At 43.4% G+C, this 24,323-nt stretch overlaps 1 protein-coding gene across 1 annotated transcript in view; it reads right to left on the minus strand.

Annotated features, from left to right (window-relative positions):
• The window catches only part of LOC310784841 (major histocompatibility complex class I-related gene protein-like), a gene marked incomplete at both ends in the record, with an annotated part of 40,832 nt that overhangs the window by 11,573 nt on the left and 4,936 nt on the right, over positions 1-24,323 (minus strand). The window contains 6 exons of the mRNA XM_083645879.1: positions 1,020-1,054; positions 1,242-1,352; positions 1,707-1,784; positions 2,636-2,941; positions 4,052-4,330; positions 5,218-5,484. Of these exons, the coding sequence (XP_083502005.1) occupies positions 1,020-1,054; positions 1,242-1,352; positions 1,707-1,784; positions 2,636-2,941; positions 4,052-4,330; positions 5,218-5,484 (1,076 nt within the window). The remainder of the gene's footprint in view (positions 1-1,019; positions 1,055-1,241; positions 1,353-1,706; positions 1,785-2,635; positions 2,942-4,051; positions 4,331-5,217; positions 5,485-24,323) is intronic.

A 24,323-nucleotide genomic window follows, 5' to 3' on the forward strand; every position in this document is an offset into this window, starting at 1 on the left:
TCCCACCACGCTCATCCTCACCCCCCCCCCCCCCCCCCCCCCCCCTCCTTCCCTCGGTCACATCTGAATGGGGCCATAGATATATGGAGGCTGCTATGAGCGATAATGCATAGCCCCCAGTCCTGTGTGAGCGAGCTTCTCCCCCCCCTCCCACTGCTAAACCCCCGTCCCCCACAAACCCACTCCTTCCCCCCCCTAGTATTTCTTGTTTCTCTGTGTATGTTAAGTCCTTACATATAACAACAAATGTTTATGTATTGTATAATAGTCAAGTGTGCCATTATTCCTATTCAAATCTAGTAATAATGTTAAAAATAGTCTTAATTTGAGTATAGAAGGTGATATCCATTTGTGTGTTGTTTTTTTGTCCCTCTGTTGTTTGTAGAGGACTGCAATGGAAATAAGCCAATGGCTTTATTGTGTTTTTATCCTCGGTGATTGTCTGTGATTTCCCTGTATTGTTGACATTCACCCAATAAATCAAAAAAAAAAAAAAAAAAAAAAAAAGGCAGGGCAGCACACCAGCGGTAGCCATGGAAACAGTCCTCCATATTGCATGTATCCTACATCTATGCTGTTTTAGGCTGTGTGTCCATATAGTGTTTTTCCTCATTAAAAACAGAGAGAGTTGGCTAAGGTGCAGAAAAGATGGACTCTCCAGAAAAGAGCTGCAGCCAGAGTTCCCCCCCCCCCCCTTAACTTTAACTAATTAAAAATAAACTTATCAGAAAAATGAGCACTTGAACATACATCAGCGTGATGAGAACTATACCTAAAATGACAGAAACCATCTTTGGAGAAAATGTATTTGACGTGTACTTTGATTATTTACTTTGGCTCATGCCCCATTCCCTAACACGAATGGGGGCGGGATTTATGAGCTATACTGCACCCAGCCACCAGAGGGCAATCGAGATGTCTTCACTTTTTGGGGGCTGGCATGATGTCCATATATTATACCGTCAATGGTGGAAACTAACTATGAGAATAAATATTGTTAAAGAGTTAAAGTAACTCACCTGCAGGTTTATGGAGTCTGACCTGGTGTTTGAACCTGTGGAACGGACAGTAAAGCTTTTTATTTGTGTGTGTGTGTGTGTGTGTGTGTGTGTGTGTGTGTGTGTGTGTGTGTGTGTGTGTGCGCGTGCGTGCGTGCGTGCGTGTGTGTGTGTGTGTGTATTTGAATTGTAGTAGTGTTGAAGTAGCTACTGAAGGAGAGACAGGGTAGGAAGGTAACTCACCATCACTTTCTCTCCTTCTCTTCCATCTGTAGAGCAGCAGCAGACTGACAGCAAGCACCAAAACAACCACAACAACAACAGTCACACGCACAGCCACGACCAGGAAGTCACCTGGGCGAGAGAGATAGAGGGCGAGTGGAGAAGAAGGGCGAGAGAGAGAAGCAGGCCAGGGGGTGCAGGGCAAAAAGATGAAGGGAATAATAGAAATGAGAAAATCATCCTACTGTATTTTATGTGACTATCAAATAGTTTGGAATAATCAACTAAAGAGGAGACAAACTGTAAATCACAAGTCAGATGTTTTCTGATTCTATAGCTTAACTTGTACTTAGAAACAATGTTAACATGTTCAACACATCCTACATGTGTATCTTGTGTTACTGTAAACTCCTCTAAAAATAAATCTATAAAACATTTTACATTGTGAAAAATACATAATTTTTTACGTGTGAAATTGTCTTATACTTGTCTCAATTGGAGAGGACGAATCAGCTCTGGTTGTTGTTGTTGGTGGTGGTGGTGTTGTTGTTGGAGGAAGAGGAACTGGTTAAAGGTGAAACACATTATGTTATGTATATATAACAGAATATATATACTGTATATATATAAGTTAAGTTAAGTTATATATATATATAACTTAACTTAACTTAACTTAACTTAACTTAACTTAAATGAATTGATGCTTGAAACACTTAGATCCAGCTAGCATATTCACAATGTAATAATTAAATATAGCCGCAAGTGGCAATTGACGGGTCCAAGCATAATTTGAAAAGACAAACAGACCAAACATTCCAGAAGGTAAAACGACACACACAAACTGACATGTTGTGAAGTTCAGACATGCAGTCTTAGCTTTAGTGTCGGCCCGTGACTTCTGTCAAGTTCATCTTTTCATTATAATCACATTGATGGAGTTGTTCACAACTGACAAACTTCCAACTAGTCTTTAATGACTAATGAGTTTAGAAAGGACAAGTCTGGAATGATTAGATCTCACAAAATTCCACATGAAAGGTTGAGCCTTTACTGAGCCAAATAAACACCTGGTATAGGTTTAGTGAGGAGAAACTAACTAAAGGGAGAAGTCATGTAATACTGCAACCTATCGCAAGTAGGACTTGTCCACCTGGGGATTTGAACCCTGGACCTTTGTAACTCCAAAGAAGGTGTCTTTACTGCCTGCTCCACTGAAGAGACATTAATGTTTAGACACAAAACATTACAGAAGGTAGAACAAGAACAGCGCTCACTGCTTCACTCTCTTTTTCTTTGCAGAGCTGTGATTTGATGAAATTGTCAAATAAATTAATTCCTTCATGCACTGCAAGTCAGGTGTAAGAAGTAAACTAAATGTGTCTCTCCTCCTCCATCAGCTGTGATCCCAGTCTTACCTGGGTTGTTGGTCTTGATCACTGCTGGGTCCAGTTTGGTGATGATGTCCTCCTTGACACCAGAGAGCTGAAACACACACTCGTACTTCCCCCAGTCTTCAGCTTTGACTGATGAAACGTTCAGCTGAACGCTCGTCTGGAAGGTTCCATCGTGGTTGGGGAGGATCTCTCCCTGGTCCATGAGGCCCTGAAGCTTCTCTCCATCTCTCCTCCAGAACAACATGGCTCTGTCAGGGTAGAAACCTGTAGCGTGGCAGGTGACTGGAGAGGAGGGAGACTTCTGGAGGAGAGAGATCGAGGGAAGAACTGGAGAGAGAGACACACACACACACACACACACACACACACACACACACACACACACACACACAAATAAAAATCGTTATACTGTCTGTTCCACAGGTTCAAACACGAGGGGAAACTCAGACACCATAAACCTGCAGGTGAGTTACTTTAACTCTTTGTATCTCTGTTTATTCTCATAGTTAGTTTCCACCATTGATGGTATAAAATGTGGACGTCATGTCAGCTCCCAAAAAGTGAAGCCATCTTGATTGCCCTCTGGTGGCAGAGAGTCATGAATCCCGCCCCCTTCATGTTAGTGAACGGGGCATGAGCCAAACTAAATAATCAAATATTTTCTCCAAAGATGGTTTCTGTCATTTTAGGTAGTTCTTATCACACTGATGTATGTTCAACATCTCTCTACACCTCAACCCAACACCAGACACAGACACAAACGTCGTCAACAACATGGGGAAAGAGCTTGAATGAATGAATGAATGAATTTATTTTGCACATGCACACACACCCACAAATTACACAGTTTAAGATGCATAAAAAATAACAAAAGACAACAAGTAGTCCAGACAGTGCAGGACACTAGTGAATTGAGAGGAGAGGAGAGAGAGAGAGAGAGAGAGAGAGAGAGAGAGAGAGAGAGAGAGAGAGAGAGAGAGAGAAAGAGAGAGGCAGAGAGAGGAAGACCAGGGGAGACAGATAAAGAGAAGGAGGGGGGGGGGGGAGAGGGGGGCAGAGAGAGGGAGGCCAGGAGAGACAGATAAAGAGAATTGAGGGGAGAGAGAGAGAGAGAGAGAGAGAGAGAATGACAAAGACAGAAACAGGGAGACAGAGAGCAAGACGAAAATATGTGTGCAAACGGAAAAACATGACAGTTGTATACTCTGTGTGTGTGTGTGTGTGTGTGTGTGCGCGTGCGCGTGTGTGTGTGCATGCATGCGTGTGTGTGTGTGTGTGTGTGTGTGTGTGTGTGTGTGTATGTGTGTGTGTGTGTGTGTGTGTGTGTGTGTGTGTGTGTTGGTTCATATTCACTGTCATGTTTCTGTACATTAGAAACAGAAGAGACAGATGAACATTGTTGTGTTGATGAAACTACATCAGGTCATGTGACTCTACCTGTTCTCTGCAGAGAGCTCTTCCCATAGGACACATACTCCTTCAGCTGATCAATGCAGCTCTGTGAAAAATACTCCTTGTCATCTGCTAAATCAGCTGTGTTCTTATTCAAGCTCTCTGTGATGATGACAGCCTCTGGTTTAGCAGCGATCCATGTCCATGTTGTCATGTTCAACACCGCCCAGTCTTCTCCATCATAACCAAACTGATTAAACCCTTTAACTTCTCCTGTCTCATCATCCCATTCACAGCCATACATCCTCTGGAAGGTGTGGACACCTGAGAGAGAGAGAGAGAGAGAGAGAGAGAGAGGAGAGGGAGAGACAGAGACAGAGACAGAGACAGAGAGGGAGAGAGAGAGACAGAGAGAGGGGGGGGGGGGGGGGAGAGGGAGAGAGAGAGAGAGAGAGGAGAGAGAGACAGAGGGAAGAGAGGGAGAGAGCCAGAGTTAGACAGAGGGAGAGAGGGAGAGAGTGAGAGAGAGAGAGGTGGGGAGAGAGGGAGAGAGAGACAGATGGAGGAGAGAGGGAGAGAGAGAGATAGAGAGAGAGAGAGAGAGAGAGAGAGAGGAGAGGGAGAGACAGAGACAGTGAGGGAGAGAGGGAGAGAGAGAGGGAGAGAGAGAGGGGGGGAGAGAGGGAGAGAGAGACAGAGGGCAGAGAGGGAGAGAGTGAGAGAGAGATCGGTGGGGAGAGAGGGAGAGAGAGACAGATGGGGGAGAGAGGAGAGCCAGATAGACAAAGTGAGGGAGAGAGAATGGACAGAAACACTGTATCAGTACGTATGATACCAGACGAGCATAGTCTTAGTTTAGTGTGTGTGTGTGCGTGTGTGTGTGTGTGTGTGTGTGTGTGTGTGTGTGTGTGCGCGCGAGCGTGCGTGTGTGCGCGCGAGCGTGCGTGCTGTCTGTGCGTCCTCGTTCGTGTGTGTGCGTGCGTGCGTCGCTCATATGCAACCGCATGCGCAGGTGTGAGGCGTATCTGTGTGTGTGTGTGTGTGTGTGTGTGTGTGTGTGCGCGTGCGTGCGTGCGTGCGTGCGTGCGTGTGTGTGTGTGTGTGTGTGTGTGTGTGTGCATGTGTGTGTGACTGATGGAGGCTACATCTCTCGGCTACTTTACAAAGCAAGAAAAAACATTTCAGCAGAATAAAGTGAAACATAAACAAACCTCCAGTTTGCTTAAAGCGCCGCTTTATGATCTTAATGTTGTTTTTGTAGATCTGCTGCTCACTCAGACACAACTCAGTCCACCTCTCCCAGATCTGTGGATCATCTGCTGTTGCGTTGATCATCCAGTCCTGTTTGGGTTCTGCTCTCATGGTGTTACTGTCATAGTGAAACACCTGAACTCCATCAACAAACCCAACCACCACAAACTCTGGGCTGTTTGTGACTCCAGAGGATCCAGTGATGAGATTCTTCAGGAAGTGAGTCACTGTTGGACAAACAGGGAAGAAACTCAGCTTTTGATTTACATTTTAAATACATTTGTACACTAACAACACATCAAACAATTTAAATCTCTGTTCAATGACTATGAGACAACAACAATAATACTAACAACAACAACAACACCAACAAATGACTAACTAACTAACTAACTAACTAACTAGTAAATAAATAAATTAATACATAAATATATAAATACATAAATACATAAATACATAAATACATAAATACATAAATACATAAATACATAAAAAATATATATATATATATATATATATATATAAAAAATAATAATAAGCAGCATCTGTGTCAACGAGTAATGGTGAGTTTTCATTGGTTTTGTAAAGGGTTTGATATTCATTAACACACAGTCTCAGGAGGCATTTATAATTTGAATGAGATGTAAAGTTATTTCACTCAAAACACTAAAATATGGTCAATTTCAAACAGTTTGACTTCCTGTAACTCAAGTCATTATCTGACAAATTGACAGTGGATTTTGCCCTGAAAAACAATTTCATTTTTTTAACGTCACACTGTCACATAATTTTAACAGTGACCCATTGTTTTAATGTCGGCAAGCAATCATCGTATTACAGTAGGGATGATTTGGTGACAACTCAATGAAACTCTTCAAATCCAGTTTGCTCTAAATGAGTAGAATCATATTTTAAATGGATTACCTGGAGACGCAACATGACAGAAGAGGAGCAGCAAAATTAACTCCTTCATCTTAGAAGAAGACTTGAAAAGAATGAAAACGTGTCAGCCGATTGGTCCAGTCAGCAGTCAGCCTCACAGTCAAGAGCCCAGTCCTAGCCAATAGGAATTCAGAAAAGACACTGACGTCATGGGCTATTTATGCTTTAGTAGTTGATCACCCAGATTATAATCATCTAATCTTGTTCACCCAATGTCTAACACATGTTCCTATTTGTCAGGACCCTCTGCGTCACTCCTTTGGGTGAGGCTTAAATAAATAAAATAAATTAAACATTAAATGTGATTTATACGGTTGAAATGCAGACTTTGAACATGCTGGTACTTGAACTGCGGTCTCTGGTGTAAAGGCATGCAGCCTTAGTGCACCCTGGTTTATTTGAATGTCACACTCCCCGTAAAGCAATTTCAGAGGTTGTGGTTGGTCTACCTGTCCAAAAATGACAATTGTACCCTGTGGGGTAAATAACTGAAGTCAATAGCCACCCTAATAAATCCTCACTGCCTGATCGGCAGATTAAACAAAGACAATATGGAAACTTAATTTAACTTCAAATTAACAGAACAGAACACAACACAGCACAGCACAGCACAACACAGCACAGCACAGCACAACACAACACAACACAACACAGCACAACACAACACAGCACAGCACAACACAACACAGCACAGCACAACACAACACAACACAGCACAGCACAACACAGCACAGCACAACACAGCACAACACAACACAGCACAGCACAACACAACACAACACAGCACAGCACAGCACAACACAACACAGCACAGCACAACACAACACAACACAGCACAGCACAACACAGCACAGCACAACACAGCACAACACAACACAACACAACACAGCACAGCACAACACAGCACAGCACAGCACAACACAACACAGCACAGCACAACACAACACAACACAGCACAGCACAACACAGCACAGCACAACACAGCACAACACACAGCACAGCACAACACAACACAGCACAACACAACATAACACAACACAGCACAACACAACACAGCACAGCACAACACAGCACAGCACAACACAGCACAACACACAGCACACCACAACACAACACAACACAGCACAGCACAACACAACACAACACAACACAACACAGCACAACACAGCACAGCACAGCACAACACAACACAGCACAGCACAACACAACACAACACAGCACAGCACAGCACAGCACAACACAGCACAACACACAGCACAGCACAACACAGCACAGCACAACACAACACAGCACAACACAACACAACACAACACAACACAACACAACACAACACAACACAACACAGCACAGCACAGCAGAACACAACACAACACAACACAACACAGCAGAGCACAGCACAACACAACACAGCACAACACAACACAGCACAGCACAACACAACACAACACAGCACAACACAACACAGCACAACACAACACAACACAACACAACACAGCACAGCACAGCACAACACAACACAGCACAACACAACACAGCACAACACAACACAGCACAGCACAGCACAACACAACACAGCACAACACAACACAACACAGCACAGCACAGCACAGCACAACACAGCACAACACAACACAACACAACACAACACAGCACAGCACAACACAGAACAACACAACACAGCACAACACAACACAGCACAGCACAACACAGCACAGCACAGCACAACACAACACAACACAGCACAGCACAGCACAGCACAGCACAACACAACACAACACAGCACAGCACAGCACAGCACAGCACAGCACAGCACAACACAACACAACACAACACAACACAACACAGCACAGCACAGCACAACACAGCACAACACAACACAACACAACACAACACAGCACAGCACAACACAGCACAACACAGCACAACACAACACAACACAACACAACACAGCACAGCACAGCACAGCACAGCACAACACAGCACAGCACAGCACAGCACAGCACAGCACAGCACAGCACAACACAACACAGCACAGCACAGCACAGCACAGCACAGCACAGCACAACACAGCACAGCACAGCACAGCACAGCACAGCACAACACAACACAACACAACACAACACAGCACAGCACAGCACAGCACAACACAGCACAACACAACACAACACAGCACAGCACAGCACAGCACAGCACAGCACAACACAGCACAGCACAGCACAGCACAGCACAGCACAGCACAGCACAGCACAACACAACACAACACAACACAGCACAGCACAGCACAGCACAGCACAGCACAGCACAACACAGCACAGCACAGCACAGCACAGCACAGCACAGCACAACACAGCACAGCACAGCACAGCACAGCACAGCACAGCACAACACAACACAACACAGCACAGCACAGCACAGCACAGCACAACACAACACAACACAGCACAGCACAGCACAGCACAGCACAGCACAACACAACACAGCACAGCACAGCACAACACAACACAGCACAGCACAGCACAGCACAGCACAGCACAGCACAGCACAACACAACACAACACAACACAGCACAACACAACACAACACAACACAGCACAGCACAGCACAGCACAGCACAGCACAACACAACACAACACAACACAACACAGCACAGCACAGCACAGCACAGCACAGCACAACACAACACAACACAACACAACACAACACAGCACAGCACAGCACAGCACAGCACAACACAACACAGCCAGCACAACACAACACAGCACAGCACAGCACAGCACAGCACAGCACAGCACAACACAACACAACACAGCACAACACAACACAGCACAGCACAACACAACACAACACAACACAGCACTACACAACACAGCACAGGACAGCACAGCACAGCACAGCACAACACAGCACAGCACAGCACAGCACAGCACAACACAGCACAGCACAGCACAACACAACACAGCACAGCACAGTACAGCACAGCACAGCACAACACAGCTGTTGTGCTGTGCTGCATATCAATTTTTACAAATGATATGCCGTATGCAATAAGTAAAGCCAACTTAACAATGTATGCTGATGATTCAACCCTGTATTATGCAGCCCCCACATGTTCGGAGCTCAATCAAGTTCTGTCTAGTGAGCTTAGCATAATATATGAGTGGATAAAAAATAACAAACTTATTCTTAATATTTCAAAAACAATTTGTATAATTTTTGGATCTAATTATAGGTTATCCGTGAATCCTAAAATACATTTACAAATAGAAGGTCAAACAATACAACAAGTAAGAACTGTGAAGCTTCTAGGGCTCTGGCTTGACTGCAAATTGTCATGGTCGGAACATATTGACAGGGTGGTTTCCAAAATGGGAAGGGCTGTGGCAATAACAAGAAAGTGTTTACCATTTTTAACCTCAAAGCTCTTTAATCAGGTTGTGTGCTCACTGGTTTTATGTCATTTGGATTACTGCTCAGTAGTATGGTCATCTGTGTCTAATGTTCTGCTTCACAAATTACAAGTTGCACAAAATAAGGCTGCCAGACTGGTTCTGGGTTGTTCGTATAGAACAAGTGTGAAAGAAATGCATGAACGTCTTACTTGGCCATGTGTAAAAGAAAGACTTTCTGCTAGTTTACTTATTTTTTTTCATAGAGTCATTAACACCCAGACTCCTACATTTTTTTATAGTAACATAACTTGCTGCACAGATATTCACACATATTCCACTCGGGGGGCGAGTGATGGACAGATAAGCTTACCTCGACCACAGTCCAATTCCATGAAGAGAGCTGCATTTTATAGGTCTATTGTACTTTGGAATAGTCTTCCAAATGAGATTCGAAACACCAGAGAAAAAGCCTGTTTTAAAAGGAAACTTCGGCTTCATATACTTAACACTCAACACTCAACTTAACACTCTTACATAACAGCTTGATAGTGCTTTTTTAATCTGTTGTATTCTTATTGTTGATTTTTTTTAATGCAATACTAGAGTTTTGTAAAAATGATTTTTTTTTCAAATTTTTATTAGTTCTTTGTAATACACTGATAACGTTTTATTATTGTATTAAATGTATTTTAATGTCTTGGACCCCAGGAAGACTAGCTGACGTTACGGCGTCAGCTAATGGGGATCCGTTTAAATAAACAAATAAACAAATAAACAGCACAGCACAGCACAGCACAGCACAGCACAACACAACACAGCACAACACAGCACAGCACAGCACAACACAACACAGCACAGCACAGCACAGCACAGCACAACACAACACAGCACAACACAGCACAACACAGCACAGCACAGCACAGCACAGCACAGCACAGCACAACACAGCACAGCACAGCACAGCACAGCACAACACAGCACAGCACAGCACAGCACAGCACAGCACAACACAGCACAGCACAGCACAGCACAGCACAGCACAGCACAACACAACACAGCACAGCACAGCACAGCACAGCACAACACAGCACAGCACAGCACAGCACAGCACAGCACAGCACAGCACAACACAACACAACACAGCACAGCACAGCACAACACAACACAACACAACACAGCACAGCACAGCACAACACGGGGCGGCTGTAGCTCAGGAGGTAGAGCGGGTTGTCCACTAATCGCTTTGGATGAAAGAGGTCGGTGGTTCGATTCCCGCTTCCTCCAGTCTGCATGTCGAAGTGTCCTTGGGCAAGATACTGAACCCCAAATTGCTCCCGATGGTGTGTAAGCACCCTGTGTGGTATAGCCTGCCGCCATCGGTGTATGAATGGGTGAATGTAGACTACCTACTGATTGTAAAGCGCTTTGGATAAAAGCGCTATATAAATGCAGGCCATTTACAGCACAACACAACACAACACAACACAACACAACACAACACAACACAGCTGTGCAGGAGTCAACCTCTTAATAAACCATATGCATGTCCTTAATTTCTCTAAAGCAACATCACTTAAGCGCAGTGTTTCCCAACCAGTGGTAGGTGTACCCCTACAACCAGTGGTACGTGTACCCCTACAAACAGTGGTACGTGTACCCCTACAACCAGTGGTACCTGTACCCCTATAGGGGTACATGAGCAGCTTGCAGGGTGTACGTGGAAAATTACAATTCATTTCCAAAATGGGAATCCATGTGCAACTAGTCCCCACTGGCAGGTGTCAACGGCTACACTACTCTGTGTGCAAACCAACGAGCTAGCAAACATAGATAAATGACTTCAATCGCTGCAAGAATTGTTCATTTAATAATCACTTGTGTAACAATGTAACAAATTAAAACACATTTAGAATCGTCAACACACGTGAGTGAGAGGGTATTGGCCTGGCTAAACAGCTCAAGGGGGACATAAGACTAAAAAAGGTTGGGCAACTTTTTGAGCCGCGCCCGTTAAAAACTTTACGCTGCGGTTCACAACCGCTCCTCCCCCCACTGCCCAGCCTGCAGTTTAGTTGATCGTTTTTATAGTTTTATATATAATCCATTCAATCATTAATAATAGAAAAATCACTACTCTTTTTCTTTCTCTTTTTTTTGACAACCAGCAGGTTGAGAACCACTGCCTTCAGGTGTCACAAAGTTCAGTCCTTTGGTGTGGCAGCCTGCTACTGGGAGCGCCAATTCAGGGTAGCTGCCAAAGCTGTTTTTAGACACACACTCAAGAGAAACAGAAATAGATTTAGATTTTTGTATTACTCACCCAACAAAACCAGCAGAAGTGTGTCCTTAAATGCAGTTCAAGTTGACAGCTTCACAAAAATCTAAAAATGTCTAGTGAATTTACCTAAATATACACCACACATTCAAAGTTCTGCTAAAGTCCCTTCAGCAAGAATTCAAGAGAATGTTATCCTTCTCCGCAGCAGCTGTCCAAGAACGGCCACGGACAGTAGTTGCTCAGACCTTGTACAGGATGTACAAGATGTACACACAGTCAAGTACCAGGGGTATATATGCTTCACACACACACACACACCCATACGCACACACGCACACACACACACGCACGCACGCAAGCACGCACGCACACACACACACACACACACACACACACACACACACACACACACACACAGACACACACACACACACACACACACACACACACACACACAGACACACACTCTCTCTCTCTCACACACACACACACACACACACACACACACACACACACGCACGCACACACACACACACACACACACACACACACACACACACACACACACACACACTCACACACATGTTACAAGTGCATTTTTTTTTTTCTCTTAGTTCGTGTGTATCACCAGTCTGTGGTGATGGGGTGTGTGTGTGTGTGTGTGTGTGTGTGTGTGTGTGTGTGTGTGTGTGTGTGTGTGTGTGTGTGTGTGTGTGTGTGGGTGTGTGGTGTGTGTGGGGTGGCGGGGGTGGAGGTAGCACCAGGTTCATGCAACACTAGTCACGGGGCCTTGCAGCATCCCATACTAATCTAGGTCAGTGGTTCTCAAAGTGTGGTCCGGGGTCCCCCAGGGGTCCTCTATTTATTCACTATACTTATATTAATAAGTAACACAATGGCAGGATGTAGTGTATAATTAGTTTTGCTTATGGGTTTCATACACATTCTGTAATCAAACATCTAAAAGCAAAAATCTTATCAGATTATCAGATTGGCCAGAATCTTATCCAATGGGTGTCTTTGGTCTAATTTGTGTCAGTTGTCAGTGTGTTGCTGGGGGGTGAGGAACCTCAGAGTCATTTTGGTGTCGAGCCTAACTTTTAAAAGTCATATTAAGAAGGTCTCAAATACTATTAAGTTTAATTTACAAAATGTCAAACAAATTAGACCCATCCTGACTGTCGGTGCTGCTAAGACTTACCTGTACTGTATGATTCAATCTTACATTGATTACTGTTTCACAAACTGGTCTTTCGCAGGTGTGACAACTCTCAAAACTATACAACAGCTACAGTATACAAGAGAGCCATAAAGGTACTCGACAAAAAGCCATAGAGGTACCATCTCTGTAACATCCTGAAAAAAAAAAGTATATGGTATATTTATAAAATGGCTCTCTCAAATCAAGCAATCTGATTGGTTCACAGCCATTGTATAATTCCAGTAACCGAGTTCAATAACCCATGGCCATGGGTTATTGGTTGCCATGGCAACTCTCTTACTAAAAGGCAGCGCTGCACTCGAGCCAAACAGCTTTCTCCTGATCTGCTGTATGGAGGGTCACTAGTCGGACGCATGATGGCGCAACTCTCTTACTAAAAGTACCTCAAAAACAAAATGGCGGAGACAGCTTTTCAGATCCTTGTGAATCGATCTTCGCTTATAACTTTACTAATACTTCGCAGAAAATGATGTTTTGTACAAGAATAGACGCGGGCTAATGTCTTAACCCCTCTCTCGCGCGCCCTCACTCTTAACCCCGCATTTCTAAATAAGACGTAACGTTACTTGGTGTGGGCATATGGCTCTGGTGTCGGGCTTTGTAAAAAGTCCAGGCAAGCGCCAGGATTGGCCAATGTCGACTTCAGTCTCCAGAACGATCCAATCAAATCACCCGCACGTCTATCTTCTTGCTAGAGGTCCCGCCTTACAGTAGTGTTTCAACTGACTCTCAGAATACCATGCCAGTCGGACTTATAGTGTTATTAATATTATATTATTATACTTGGAGCAGCGTGTGTTGTGGAATATATCCCCCTGCTCAGTTGTTATCCCACTCGGCCTCGTGGGATAACAACTGATCAGGGGGATATATTCACCACAACACACTTGCTCTCGTGATATATTGCTTAAATATAACATCCTCAAAAAATATATATTTTTTTTTTCTCGATAATTTTAAGTGTTTCAAACAAGCATGTGTCATGTATAAAACCCTATATGGACTATGCCTGCCTCCCCTGGGGGAGTTTATAAAAATAAAGCCTAATGGTAGTCTTGGCATAGGGCCGCCACCAGAGGGGACTGCGAGGTGCAGTTCACAAAATGTACTGTGCGTCCAGGGAGGCATCAGCTGGAACGGCCTGCCAGCCCAAATAAGAGAATGACCAACTTTTGTGTCATTTAAAGCTCAACTCAAGAAATGGCTCATCGACAAACAAACCTGTGACCATTTCTGAATGAGCTCATATGTGTGTGTGTGTGTGTGTGTGTGTGTGTGTGTGTGTTTGTGTGTGTGTGTGTGTGTGTGTGTGTGTGTGTGTGTGTGTGTGTGTGTGTGTGATTTTCTGTGTCAAGTTTACATGTTGTCCGCGTGCTCGCCTATTCCCTCCACATCATCAATGAACCCCCACTGAAGAAACGTGTAAGAAGACATCACCTGACCAGCGGTGTCTACTAAGAAGACATCACCTGACCAGCAGTGTCTACTAAGAAGATATCACCTGACCAGTGGTGTCTACTAAGAAGACATCACCTGACCAGCGGTGTCTACTAAGAAGACATCACCTGACCAGTGGTGTCTATATATACTAAGAAGACATCACCTGACCAGTGGTGCCTATTAAAGAGAACATCACCTGACATCACCTGACCAGCGGTGTCTACTAAGAAGACATCACCTGACATCACCTGACCAGCGGTGCCTACTAAGAAGACATCACCTGACCAGCGGTGTCTACTAAGAAGACATCACCTGACCAGCAGTGTCTACTAAGAAGACATCACCTGACCAGCGGTGTCTACTAAGAAGACATCACCTGACCAGTGGTGTCTATATATACTAAGAAGACATCACCTGACCATTGGTGCCTACTAAGAAGACATCACCTGACCAGCGGGGCCTACTAAGAAGACATCACCTGACCAGCGGTGTCTACTAAGAAGACATCACCTGACCAGCGGTGTCTACTAAGAAGACATCACCTGACCAGCAGTGTCTACTAAGAAGACATCACCTGACCAGCAGGGTCTACTAAGAAGACATCACCTGACCAGTGGTGCCTACTAAGAAGACATTACCTGACCAGTAGTGTCTACTTCTTAGTGTCTACTAAGAAGACATCACCTGACCAGCGGTGCCTACTAAGAAGACATCACCTGACCAGTGGTGCCTACTAAGAAGACATCACCTGACCAGTAGTGTCTACTAAGAAGACATCACCTGACCTGTAGTGTCTACTAAGAAGACATCACCTGACCAGTGGTGCCTACTAAGAAGACATCACCTGACCAGTAGTGTCTACTAAGAAGACATCACCTGACCAGTAGTGTCTACTAAGAAGACATCACCTGACCTGTAGTGTCTACTAAGAAGACATCACCTGACCAGTGGTGCCTACTAAGAAGACATCACCTGACCAGCGGTGCCTACTAAGAAGACATCACCTGACCAGTAGTGTCTACTAAGAAGACATCACCTGACCAGTAGTGTCTACTAAGAAGACATCACCTGACCAGTGGTGCCTACTAAGAAAACATCAACTGACCAGCGGTGCCTACTAAGAATCAGAATCACTTTTATTGCCACACTATGCAAGTGCAAGTTACATACAAGGAATTTGTCTTAGTGTCTGTATGCAGCGTAGCGGTCACATCAATATACAGATATAAGAAGTACGAAGATAACTAAAGACAATCACAAAGTTGCAAGTGCAATCAAATCGATGTACATGAGTGGTGAAGTGTTCTGTGGATGATAAATATGAATTTACGTTGGATTAAAATGAGATTGACAGACTGAGTTAAATAGACGTTACACACACACTCACACACACACACACACACACACACACACACACACACACACACAGACACACACACACACACGTTACAAGTGTATTTTTTTCTTTTCTCTTAGTTCATGTGTATCACCAGTTCCGAGAAACCGTGTGGTTTTATGTTCTTGCTGTCCGTCTGTGGTGATGGGTGTGTGTGTGTGTGTGTGTGTGTGTGTGTGTGTGTCTGTGTGTGTGTGTGTGTGTGTGTGTGCGTGCGCGTGTGTGTGTGTGTGTGTATGCGTGTGTGTGTGTGTGTGTGTGTGTGTGGGGGGGGGGGGGTGGTGGTGGTGGAGGTAGAAGCAGCAGGTATACATGCAACCCTAGCCATGCCGCCTTGCAGCATCACTAATCTAGGTCAGTGGTTGTCAAAGTGTGGTCCGGGGTCCCCCAGGGGTCCTCTATTTATTCACTATAATTCAATTCATAAGTAACACAATGGCAGGATGTAGTGTGTGATTATGTTGCTTATGGGGTTCATAAACGGTCTGTAATCAAACATTAAAAGCAAAAATCTTATCAGATCGGGGACCCTTGGACAGAATCTTATCCAATGGGTGTCTTTGGTCTAATTTGTGTCGGTTGCCAGTGTGTTCCTGGGGGGTGAGGAACCTCAGAGTCATTTTGCAGTCGATTAAGAAGGTCTCAAATACTATTAAGTTTAATTTACAAAATTTCAAACAAATTAGACACATCCTGACTGTCGGTGCTGCTAAGACTTACCTGTACTGTATGATTCAATCTCACATTGATTACTGTTTCACAAACTGGTCTTCCGCAGGTGTGACAACTCTCAAAACTATACAACAGCTATGTATACAAGAGAGCCATAAAGGTACTTGACAAAAAGCCATAGAGGTACCATCTCTGTAACATCCTCAAAAAATTTTTTTTTTTTTTTTTCTCCTCGATAATTTTAAGTGTTTCAAACAAGCATGTGTCATGTATAAAACCCTACATGGACTATGCCTGCCTCCCCTGGGGGAGTTTATACAAATAAAGCCTAATGGTAGTCTTGGCATAGGGCTGCCACCAGAGGGGACTGCGAGGTGCAGTTCACAAAATGTACTGTGCGTCCAGGGAGGCCTCAGCTGGAACGGCCTGTCAGCCCAAATAAGAGAATGACCAACTTTTGCGTCATTTAAAGCTCAACTCAAAAAATGGCTCATCGACAAACAAGCAGCTAGAAGCAGCAGGTACATGCAACACTAGTCATGGGGCCTTGCAGTATCCCATAATAGTCTAGGTCAGTGGTTCTCAAAGTGTGGTCCGGGGTCCCCCAGGGGTCTTCTATGCATTTATTATAATTAAATTCTAATCAGATTCACTGACCTGTTACAAAACCAGGTCAGCTCATGCAGATCTGAGAAGGGCCCATCCTAACCACAGTACTGCACTTCCTTTAAACTGTTTAGAGAAACAGGGAAATGCAGTTATTTTTTATTTATTTGTTTAATTGAACAGGGCAAACGTCCGTTGCTGCTGCTCCCAGATGATTCATTAAAACCTGTGAAACGACATTTGATGTGCTGGATTTCTGTCACTTCAGGTTGATGTTATAAAACATGCTCTATTCTCCCCCTGGCCTGAACTTTGCGTTTATGGCATGGCACAGCGCTATTAGTGGGCGTGGTCACGCGCATTCCCTAATTGTTCCTTGAAGCTAAATAGCAGAATGCGCGGCGCTAACATTTAACCATGTCTTTTTAAGCATAGAATTATTCACAACTGCGGCCATTGGTGATCTCCAGTAAACCAATCACATTCTTCCCTTTCAAGCTCTGATTCCACAGAGCGACTCCAGTCCGGTCAGAAAAGCCCGAGAGTGAGAGAGAGCAAGAGAGGGACAGAGAGAGAGAGGGAGAGAGGGAGTGAGAGAGAGAGTGAGAGAGGGAGAGAGAGAGAGAGGGGGACAGAGAGAGAGGGGGACAGAGAGAGAGGGAGAGAGGGAGTGAGAGAGAGTGAGAGAGAGAGAGAGAGAGAGGGACAGAGAGAGAGGGAGAGAGGGAGTGAGAGAGAGAGAGAGAGAGAGAGTGAGAGAGAGAGAGGGAGAGGGACAGAGAGAGAGGGAGAGAGGGAGTGAGAGCAGAAGCGTCATGCCCATTGTAACTGATTTTTGAGAGGTACATTTTATTTTTTATTTTTAATAAACATAGGCTATAATATTATAGGCTGTGTATGGTAGTTGAAACATAGTTTCAACTTTACGTTTATGTATGTTTGTAGTTAAAACAAAAACATAAATACTGTATAGCAGGGGTGGCCAAACTTTTTTGGTTGAGGGCCGCATACAGAAAAATATAAGGAGTCGCGGGCCAAACAATATTAAGCGCGGCAGTTTTCGCGGCAAAAAAATTGGACCAGAAAACCCTTGTGCCATCAAAAATTGAATTTCTACCTAAATAAATATATGACACATAGTTTATTGATGTGCTCACCTATTACAATGGGTATTTCTGTATGTCAACTTTTCTTTTCCTGTGCCAACAGGTTAAGACAGAGCTAATTTAACATAACATAGTATTAAACATTCATTCAGTATATATATATATTTTTTATAAATAGACCATGTCAGGGTGCCCAAGTATAACCCATTTTCAATGGTTTTAAATTGAAAAAACGAAATGGGGGGAATCCATTTTTTTGTTTTTGTTTTTCAGTTTCTTTTTCTTAATGTTTTTGTTTTTCCGTTTTTTCCCCCGTTTCCCGTTTTAAACTTTGAAACAGAAAAACGAAAAAACGTTTTCTTTCTTAACTTTTTTTTAACTTTTTCCCCCCCTAAATTCATGGCGGGCCACTTAAAAACGGGCAGCGGGCCGCAGTTGGCCCGCGGGCCATAGTTTGGCGACCTCTGCTGTATAGGCTACATACGCAACTTTTTTTCCCCAGTCCTTGGCACAAAAAAGGTTGGGAACCCCTGAGGAAAGATTTCTACCTTCTGAAAAGGCAATACCATACAGCCAAAATAAAGATTGTGTTACTTTGCTTTGAAACATGTGGTCTCCCTTTTTTGTCAAAGCAATTGAGCCTGGGCAGTGGCAATGTACTTAGTCTGGTGATTATGGATCTTTCCAGGAGGCTGAGCAGTTTGGAAAATAGCCTTATGGTTACACCTGCTCAGTCTGTTAATTTAAAATGAGATATTCCTCTAAATCTGGCTTCCTACCGGCGCCAGAGTTCGCCCCCTCAGATTGTTGGCTTGCATGACGCCCCTGAGTGAGAGAGAGAGTGAGACAGAGAGAGGGAGAGAGAGAGAGAGAGAGAGAGAGAGAGAGGGACAGAGAGAGAGGGAGAGAGGGAGTGAGAGAGAGAGTGAGAGAGATAGAGAGAGAGGGAGAGAGAGAGAGAGTGAGAGAGACAGAGAGAGAGGGAGAGAGAGAGAGAGAGAGAGAGAGAGAGAGAGAGAGAGGGAGAAGTCTGCATGCAGACAGAACTGAGAGTTGCTTTGGAATGGAGCTCGCACCGCATCGTCAATACACGTTCGCTAATAAACCTGTTTGTTTTGCTGTCAATAGTGTCTGTCAATAGTGTCTGGCAAATAACTCTATCTATTATTTAGCTGATTTATGGATAGTTTTCCATTCAGTCCCTCTGTTTTGGCCACATCTTCTTTTCACTTTTGGGACATGGAAGAATTGTCTCCAGCACAGCACTGTTGATGAGACAAGCGAGGGGGAATCATTGCGCTGTGTCACCACGTAGGTGCTGAATAAGACCTGGTTTTTAAAACCAGCAAAATGAACCACAAAATTAACAGCTGTTGGGAAGATCGCTTTAGGGGACATTCACACCAAAAGCGTTTTTGGAGCTGCCAGCACCTTTCTGCAATTCATTCTCTAGGACGTGCTAAACATGCTCCTCTTTCAAGGAACGCACCTGGCGTTTAAATGGTGGTGGCATCTAATTTTTTTGGTGGAGCGCTCTGGGCGGTTTAAAGCGGAAAAATATTTGTTTTTAGGAAAAGCGCTCGTCTTTCCACTCATCCTACCTTTTCTCCTCCCAGAGGGATCCTCAGCCTCCGGTGCTGCCAGAATTGGCCATAATCTGGCTTTCATGTCAGTGAACAACATCAAACAGACAAAACCAGCTGGCTACCGTCAATGTATTCGTTCTGTCCTAACAACTGCAGGGGGAAACAAAACAAAGTGCAAAAAAAACGCTCCGTGCGCTGTGTTTTGTGCACAATGGAAGCGCTCTCAACATGATTTTCATTGCGTTCTAACTGAAAAAAGCACTTTGGGGGGGCATGGGGGGGGGGCATAGGGGGCATGGGGGGCATGGTGGTGCAGTGGTAAGCGCTGTCGCCTCACAGCTAGAAGGTCCTGGGTTCCATTCCCACCTGGGACGCTGTGAGCGCTGAAGGAATGCGTGCGTGCCCACCGCCCGGTTGGGGTCGTCAAAAGGGCCTTTCTGTGTGGAGTTTGCATGTTCTCCCCGTGGCCCCTGGGGGTTTGCTTCATATAGGAACCCCACACAAAAAACATGCAATATCCTGGTTGCTGATGTGGTTCCTCCTCTGGTCGTTACGGGCCGCCTGTTCGGAGGGAGGGGAACTCGTTGGAATATCATGATCCTCCGTGCTGTGTCCTACCGGTGAAGCTTCCCCTGTCAGGTGAAAAGAAGCGGCTGGCTAACTGCCCATGTCTCGGAGGAAGCATGCAGCCAGTTTCAGCTCTCCGCAGATCGGCAGAGGGTGGAGCAGCAACCAGGATAAATAAATTAAATTAGCACTAATGGGGGATAAAAATGGGATAAAAAAATCCGGGGGGGGGGGGGGGGGGGGGGGGGAGTGCTTAGGGTGTGAACCTTAGGCTGCTATTTAAGACCGAAATGCCCATTCTGGCTTATTCTGGCACTGCGTCATGCCTCTTAAGCTTAAAGCGCATTCCGGGGTGTAAAAACATGACGGTATCTTGTTTTTTTGCGTTTAGCGTTTAGCGTTTAAGGCCAGGGGGAGAATAGAGCCCCTCGATTATGTTTTTTTTTGTATTACTCACCCAACAAAACCAGCAATAGTTTGTCCTCGAATACAGTTCAAGTTGCAGGTTCTCACAAAAATCGAATTATGTCCTATGTATATATTATTTAAATTAAAGAGAATGTTATTCTTCTCCGCTGCAGTTCTCCAAGAACGGCCACAGACAGTATTGCTCAGCCTTGTACCGGATGTACAAACACAGACACGTCTGCAGTGGCCTGCAGAAAGCCTTCACATGGAGCTGCAGCACATTGTTTGCAATGAGCAAAAGGAGGGTGAACAATAGTGTTGCAGGTATTTTGAGATTTTGAGTGATTTGGTGACTTTCATCTCCGTATCATGGTGAACAATTATTTTCATAACACAAAAGGCAAAGTATTTACTTTTATGGTTTTGGTGGAATGCCACAGATATTTAAAGCCATTTTTCTCATGTTTTACATTTAGACACATAACAGATTAAAATACTCATAACTTTTGATCTGAGAGAGCTATTTAAGGCAAAGAGTTTCTAATTTATGGAAATGACAAAAAAAGTGAAATTCCCACCATGAAAAAGTGAAGTTCCTCTCTCTCTCTCTCTCACACACGCACACACACACACACACACACACACACACACACACACACACACACACACACACACACACACACACACACACACACACACACACACACACACACACACGTGACCTTTTTATTTTCCTCTCTCTGTTCGTGTGTATCAGAGAAAGCGTGTGGTTTTATGTTCTTGCTTCCGTTGGTGGTGATGAGGGGGAGGTGGAGCTAGAAGCAGCTTACAGGCAACACTCAGATGTGGAAAGTGTACTGACAGTACTTTAGTAAAAAAAAACTCAAGTACAAGTATTGTTACTTTAGAATACTCAAGTACAAGTAAAATTACTAGTCCGGGAAATTAGTCAAGTGAGTAAAAAAGTAACCTATTCAAAAGTGCTCAAAGTACCAGAGTAAAAGTAAATTTGTGTTAGTCTTTAAATGTTTTATATGTTAATTATTTACCCTAATACATTTCACACATCTACCAAGTTACCACCAGTGTACGTAAGCTGTCCCTGTCTTTGTCTGTCTTGTCTTTCATACTGAACAGCTGGTTCAGATGCAGTCAGGGATGCTCAGTTTGGTGATTCTCTCCTTTGCCAGACGAGCTAGAGGTGCTAGCAGCAGCAATATCACAATCACATACATCCATTTAGCTACATGGCTATCAGCACTGTTCAATGATACTGAGATTTCTGAACTAATCTGATGATGGGGATCCTTACAATTTGATCATCTACACATGTCTAATTCAATTGGCCAGTCTTGAGCATGATCCAGCAGTTTGGGGTTCTGGACCTGTTAGCGAGCAGTCCCAATGCTACCCTGCTATTTATATAGTGCGGTGTGCAAAAATTAAAATCTGAATTTACTGATTTACTCAGTGTACATTTAAAAGTACTCAAGTAGAATATTAATTATTAAAATTACTCAAGTAAGAGTAAAACTATAGCATTATAGAAAGGGTTAATTTTTTTTACTTTTTAAGGGTTACTTAAAAAGTACAAATCCTTAAAAACCTACTCAAGTCCTAGTTTCCACCTCTGGCAACCCTTTAGGTCACAGGGCCTTGCAGGAGTCCCATACAGGAATAGTCCAGGTCAGTGGTTCTCAAAGAGTGGTCTGGGGACCTCCAGGGGTCCTTTATTCACTATAATTCCATTCATAAGTAACACAATGACAGTATTTGTTAATGGGTTTCATACTTTCTTTAATCAAACACCTAAAAGCAAAAATCGTATCTTGACAGCTCTTCGTTTACAATTCTGTCTCAATTGCAAAGAGAACAAAAACCCTCATCAAGGCAAGGCAAGTTATATATACATATCTATCTATCTATCTATCTATCTATCTATCTATCTATCTATCTATCTATCTATCTATCTATCTATCTATCTATCTATCTATCTATCTATCTATCTGTCTATTTATCTATCTATATATTTATCTATCTATCTACTGTATCTATCTATCTATCTATCTATATATCAATCAATCAATCAATCTATCTATCTATCTATCTATCTATCTATCTATCTATCTATCTATCTATATACAAATGCTTTACATAAAACATTAAAAGCATTGAGACAAAGGGAAAATGATAAAATTCACATAAAATAACAAAAGAGATGCTATTAAAAGTATCTAATCATGTAAAACAGAAAGACACCCACCACCACTCCAAAGATAATATTGTGTGTGTGCGTGCGCACGCACGTGCACACCCCAAAATATAATAAATGACAGGAACAGTTCACAACATTGGATTTTAAAATAAACATTATTTAGTAAAACATCTACACACAATATCTGGGTAATGTAATTTTCTAACGAAGAACAAAAGCGGTTCACCAAATACAAAACTTAAAAAAAGAAAAACTCTAAATGAAAACTTTACATACTCTAAACCAGTGATTCCCAACCAGGGGTACGTGTACCCCTAGGGGTACGTCAGCAGCTTGCAGGGGGTACTTGGAAAGATTGGGGATTACAATGTATTTCCAAAATGGTAAAAACGGATTACTTTTTCCAATTGAAAACTGTCAGAATTGTATTAAAGATGAGTCATTAAAATTATTTTAATAATGAGATGTGTTGGAGAGGTCATCTAAAAGTTTAATATAAGTTTAATATAACAAATGTAGGAGAATTATCGACACGCATGAGTGAGGGGTATTATTGGCATGGTAAAACAGCTCAAGGGGTACATAACACAAAAAAGGTTGGGAAGCACTGCTCTAAACTGTACATGCAGATCGGAGATAATTTTGCACATCATTATATAGATGAACGACTTTACAATGACAGAGCAGAGCACTGAGCCACAGCAGCCTCAAGAAGAACTGAACTGAACAAAACAAACTCATTATGAGATTTATAAACTCACAAAAAATATATTGTTCATGAATTGACAAACCAAAATGCTGTGTCTGTCACATAGACCGTATAATAAATATGGACGTAGCTATTGTGACTTCACCCATTGGTTTTTGGAACCATGTTTTGAAGCACTGAGGTTGACAATTTCATAGTCGCCATCTTTATTATTTCGAGCCATAAGTGATGTGAATTTGGATGAGAAGGGCGATTGATTTATGATCGGAGAGCTGCGCAAAATCACTTTGACAGGCTACCTGCTTTATTGTCTATTTTACTCTAAATTAGACCATCATTTACAAAATGAACATCATGCTGTGTTGAAGAAGACTTGAAATTAGTGATTGAGATCAAAAACTGAGGCCATAAATCAAGTGAGAAGTAAGGACATTTTCCCATTGACTTCTATACAATCTGACTCCATTTTGCAGACTGTTGAGTTTAAGACACTTCATTGGCTTCAGTTTTCACGACTGGAGTTACCCCCT

Source organism: Poromitra crassiceps (assembly GCF_964638095.1).
Source record: "Poromitra crassiceps genome assembly, chromosome: 11".
Classification (NCBI taxonomy): Eukaryota; Metazoa; Chordata; class Actinopteri; order Beryciformes; family Melamphaidae; genus Poromitra; species Poromitra crassiceps.